The 1,415-nt window shown below is 44.2% G+C and overlaps 1 protein-coding gene across 1 annotated transcript; it reads left to right on the forward strand.

Annotated features, from left to right (window-relative positions):
- Nucleotides 1–418: 418 nt before the first annotated feature.
- On the forward strand, nt 419–928 carry LOC139732230 (uncharacterized). Its single transcript, XM_071643107.1, has one exon. It carries the CDS (start codon nt 419–421, stop codon nt 926–928), a length of 510 nt encoding a protein of 169 aa, XP_071499208.1.
- Nucleotides 929–1,415: the final 487 nt, after the last annotated feature.

The following is a 1,415-nucleotide window of genomic DNA, read 5'->3' on the forward strand; positions in this document are numbered from 1 at the left end:
GATCGCATTTAACTTTTTTTTGAACTAGCCAGGCGGACTACTTAGAATCAATTTTGACACTGAAGCAATATTTTGGCTAGCCAGATGGACTAGTAACTTCAGAATTTTATGATTTTTAGCTAGTCCGACGTGATTTTGGGTGGCCAATGGCCAGCGGACCATCGCCAATTTCAAACCCTGGCCGGGGGCGCGCCGGGGTCACTTGCATGTAATAAACAACGAAGGCAGCCGGCAGGGCTACCATAGCTTTTATATGGCGAACTTTGGAACGTCACATTCGCATACAGCATAAGAAAAATGGACGAGGAAGATCGAATTCGTCAACTTCGAAAGTACACTCGTGACAGGAGGATGGATGAAGAGACAACAATTCGAGGAGAATCGTCGCAGAAGGAATAGCCTACTGCTCGTGTTTGCGATGACGCTCGCTTGTACCATAGACCGTGGAGTCTGGTGTAAGTACCGCTCGGGTAATTTCTGGCAGCAAGTAGTGAATGAAGAATTCACTGCTCAAGACTTCAGGGAGAATTTCAGGGTGAATAAATCCACCTTCGAATTCTTGTGCACAGAATTGGAGCCCGCCATTTGGAAATCAGACACAAATTTCAGGGAGGCTGTGACGGTGAGGGAGCGTGTGGCCATCACATTATGGAGGCTCTCCACAAACTGTGACTACCGGACAATAGGGCATTTATTCGGAGTAGCACGATCCACCGTCTGTATTATTGTCAACGCAACTTGTAGGGCCATTGTGGATGCATTGCTTCAGCGGTACATATCATTCCCGGCAGGCGAGAGGCTACACGCAACCATTGAGGGCTTCCAGCAGATGGGATTCCCCCAAGTTGGTGGAGTGATCAATGGAACTCACATCCCCATCTTAGGACCACAACAATATCGAGCCGATTACCACAATCACGAGGGGTGATACTCTGTTATTTTACAGGCTGTCTGTGACAATAACTATAGGTAGGCTTTCTTTCCCAATACACTTTCTTTGTGTAGAGTCCTGACAATTTAAATAAAGTTGTATAGTAGAATTAAACTTGAATTAAAGAAAATAAACGTGTAAGGGTAGCTTAGGATGTGGCATACTACTAACGTACTGTAAGTACACCTTCTGAAAGACCTGTGAAAAGTGGATTGCAATTTATTAAGCATGAAATATATTAGTAGATGTTTACCAGTACATGTGCCTGCACATGCACTTTTTTTTTTTTTAAACTGGTCCGACATCTGTCGGACCAATAGGTACCTCAGTTTTTTTCCCATATTTTGTTCTGGTGTATTCCTTTAAAAAGTTACTGGTCCGACAATGATATTTGCTTGTCAGGGACCATCGGACCTGTGCCAGTGTGCAGCATTGGCTAGTACATGCCTTTATTAGGTTGAAAAAAAAACCCCCAGGTATGTCT

Source organism: Diadema antillarum, unplaced genomic scaffold, assembly GCF_040938485.1.
Source record: "Diadema antillarum isolate AM-2024a unplaced genomic scaffold, OU_Dant_1.0 seq00000406_RagTag, whole genome shotgun sequence".
NCBI classification, from domain to species: domain Eukaryota; kingdom Metazoa; phylum Echinodermata; class Echinoidea; order Diadematoida; family Diadematidae; genus Diadema; species Diadema antillarum.